Genomic DNA, 3,570 nt, shown 5'->3' with positions numbered 1-3,570 from the left:
GGTCCTATTTCGAACTTCGAAGGCCTATATCTCGATTTCGGAGGCCAACTTAGCAGCTAAAATGGTTCGAAATTTTAAAAGCCAAGCCTGTCGTCTAAGAAAACTTTTTGAATTATAAAATGGACACTTGAGATATGAATAAGACGACAAAGTGTTCTTGTTCCTGTTGGCTTACAAAATTCTCTATACTCAACAGAAATCGTTATACTATAAATCAAATTGCTGCAGAAATATTGTATGTGTGTATGTGTATATCGCTAGCTTAGAGTAAAAAGTTTCTAAGTCTAGTTTTTAAAATTTACGAGGATAATTAAAATCTTCCTAACTCATTTCCTTAAAAGCACTAATCTTGCAAAAAATCCACACTAAAACAAGTCCAAACGACTCAAACTCCCCAACGTTGAAGAAAAGTTTTTTGTATTCTTTGGGCATTACCACATTGTCTGCTCCTATTTTGGTTAAAAATCGGAGCTCGAAAATAACTCCTAAGCGAAAAACCGAATCGGGTTATCTCGGGTTCTTATCATTTGTTTCCCTAGGAGAGATATACAAATGCCCACATTATTTTGGTTACCCTTTGAGATTTATATTTAATTTCAAGAAATAAATCTGCTTCACTGAGATTTCCTTAGGAGACTTATTTGCAATGGTAATCCGGGTACCCGGATATACGGTTATTTTTACACGAGTACCCGGATAGATGGTTTTGTTTGCCCGTGTATATGCATAGAAGTGATCTTTATCCGAGTACTTGAATAGCTAGGGTACCTAGGTAGCGGGTTGCTTTATCCAAGTAACTGGGTAGGAGGTTTTATTTATTAAGGTAACCGGGTACTGGGTTATTTTTATAGGGGTACCATAGGGGATAATCTTGATCCGGATAGTGAATTGCCCAACCTGCCTGAGTAATAGATCAAGAATCAGGTAAAAGTTAAATTGTACTTCTGCACTGAGAATAATTTTTATTTCGCATCGGTAACGGTTTCCCTGTGAGAGCAACCAATAAAGCATTGTTAAAAAGGTTCCGGTTAATCTCCGACTGCTACGGTATTTCTTCTTCGATAAGTTATTATTCGATAATTTAAATTGGTTAATATTTATCTACGAGCTCTGTTAAAAACTTGAACAGATAGTTCGATCTATTAGGAAACGATGCATTTTTCATTGTTCTTACTTCTTGCATCAGAATCAATTAATTTTTAAGAAAACGTGAACTTAGCAAATTTTCACTCTGAGCTAACGATAGGAAAATATATTGTTATCTATCAGAGTCATTTCAGAAGTCATCTGCTTGCAAGAAACGTTGACTAATGAATATCCTCGTTGCAATTACCTTTTTGTGTGCGACTCATACAAATACATATATGCATGTATAAGATTATAAGATATACATACATACATACTTAGGTGGTATAAGTCAATTTGAGTTAAGCAATTATTCAGAAATAATTTGATATATTTGGCCAAAACTAATCAACAATAGATGACTGTGTTTCCCATTGAGTGCAAGCTCATTGGTGTGGGTTGATTTAAAAGCCATTAGAAAATTATGAACGCCATGTGTACATATATATGTAACTTAATACTTACACACATTTGAAGTATTAAACAATGCACATTTATTGCATTGTATGTATGTATGTATATACTAGTGTGCATAGACATACATATGGAAGCATCAAATGCCTGTGCGGGATTTTAATGTTGCAATTAAATCAGAATGATTGACAGCAGTGACCAGACACCGACATCCATCATGCTCAATGATATTGTTGTTGTTACTAACTATTTATATGTGTGTATGTATGTATATGCGATTATTCAGAAATTTGGGAAATGAGCATGCAATGTCGTAAAACTAATAGCTTATTAATGTGGGCAGCGCCATTAAATACTCGACCAAAAATACAAGCCATGCATGCAATTCAAATTCCTGCTCTTTTTTTATAAAATAAATTTTCGTGGCAGCAAAAAGCTTAAAGCCGTTTAACGTCCGCAAAGAAACATAATTCTAAATTTTAAAGTGTCAACAGTCTTAAGTTTTGTTTTATAATATATTTTGAAAATTTCGTTATGTAAGTGTTCTTTAAAATATTCTTCTAGATTGTGTTCTCCAAACACGAAAATTTACAGAGATCTGTTGACACGATTTTCTTCTTATAAATACATAAATTTTTTTCTTATATTTTTTTTTGTCGACAAAAAATTAACATAACTTCCGCAAAGCCAAGAAGATACTAATTTCATATGGAGAATTTTAGAAAATCAACTAATTAATTTATGCTTATCTTTGTTTTTTTTTTTTTAAATATCCCTTGCATTAATTTTAAACACAGAAGATAACGCTACCTGTTATTGGTTATACGCCTTTTAAGTTTACCGTTTTACGCGTTTATTTATCGATCTCAGAAATCAGCTTCCATAGTTCACAAGTAGTCAAGGGCACTTCCTCTCGCTCGATTCTTTCCCTTTACGCCATCGTGCACAATAGCAGCCAATCGTATCATTCCCTAAGAGCAGCAACCACCGCCTGAAAAACACTACATTCATCTGCAAGTCTTAATTCAGGCGTTGAGGGAAAAGCTCCTTGAGTATCTTTTTTCACCCAAAGATGTGCCGATTCCACTTACATACATATACATATTCATTCATCAATAGGTTGCATAGATGATTTCAGTAGTAAGATTTATATGTATGGTAAGTTCCTTTCATGTCACTTATGGCTGAATGCACTGTGTTAGGGCAGTCAATAGCGATGAAACGACACAAAACTTGCATTAGAATCAATTGTTTGCTTTTTTCGATTGATTTAACTGTAGTGAATGCAGAAGCGAAATCAAATGAAGTGTGAGAATGAGAAGAAAACACAACAACCGTCCTAGAGGTTCTCATACGAATGTATTCCAAATATATGTATGTACATAGTTCAGACTTAGTTCAGGATACAAATCTTTATCGTTGCTAACTTTGCCATCCAAAAATGCGAAAATAGTAGTTTAAAGAATAAATTGCTAAATTTTGATAACTTTGAATGAAGCGAAAAACGGCAAGAAAAACTTAGTAAATTCTATGCAGGGAAATCTATTGATCTTTTATCAAAATATATATAAAGTTCAACGCTTATGTTAAAAATGTATGTATGTATAGAACTTCAAATTTTCAAAGAAGCAAAATATTGCTAAAAATTTTGAAACTCGCAGATTTTCCACTTTATTTTATAATTTGGATATATGTATGTTTGTATTTACCTATGTAATTTGTTACCAAGGCCATCTCATCAACAAAACAAAAAAAAAAACAATAATAACAATTTAACAACTTAAAGATACGTTTTATTTCTATGGTAAAAATCGAAATTTTAATACTCAAAATAGCCATTGTATAAGAATTTTGGCAGCAGCTCTCGCAATTCATTTAGTAGTCTAGGATCTTGCAATTGTCTCTTCTGTGCTTCTGCGTTTTCCACCAACTGGGCTAGATCGCCATTTTCATCAACAAATCCATAGCTGAATACCAAGAAGGATGTTATTAAGAATAGTCCTGTGAATACAAAAAAAAAAAAAAAAAAAA

At 32.9% G+C, this 3,570-nt stretch overlaps 1 protein-coding gene across 1 annotated transcript in view; it reads right to left on the bottom strand.

Annotated features, from left to right (window-relative positions):
• Nucleotides 1-3,358: 3,358 nt before the first annotated feature.
• The window catches only part of LOC118750316, a 2,449-nt gene continuing 2,237 nt past the window's right edge, over nucleotides 3,359-3,570 (bottom strand). The window contains exon 5 of the mRNA XM_036485038.1: nucleotides 3,359-3,540. Within this exon, the coding sequence (XP_036340931.1) occupies nucleotides 3,359-3,540 (182 nt within the window). The remainder of the gene's footprint in view (nucleotides 3,541-3,570) is intronic.

Source organism: Rhagoletis pomonella, unplaced genomic scaffold (genome assembly GCF_013731165.1).
Source record: "Rhagoletis pomonella isolate Grant_MI unplaced genomic scaffold, Rhpom_1.0 Rhpom_scaffold_00001, whole genome shotgun sequence".
NCBI lineage: Eukaryota > Metazoa > Arthropoda > Insecta > Diptera > Tephritidae > Rhagoletis > Rhagoletis pomonella.
Note: the sequence above shows the minus strand (reverse complement) of the source record. Positions and strands in the feature narration are given on the sequence as shown.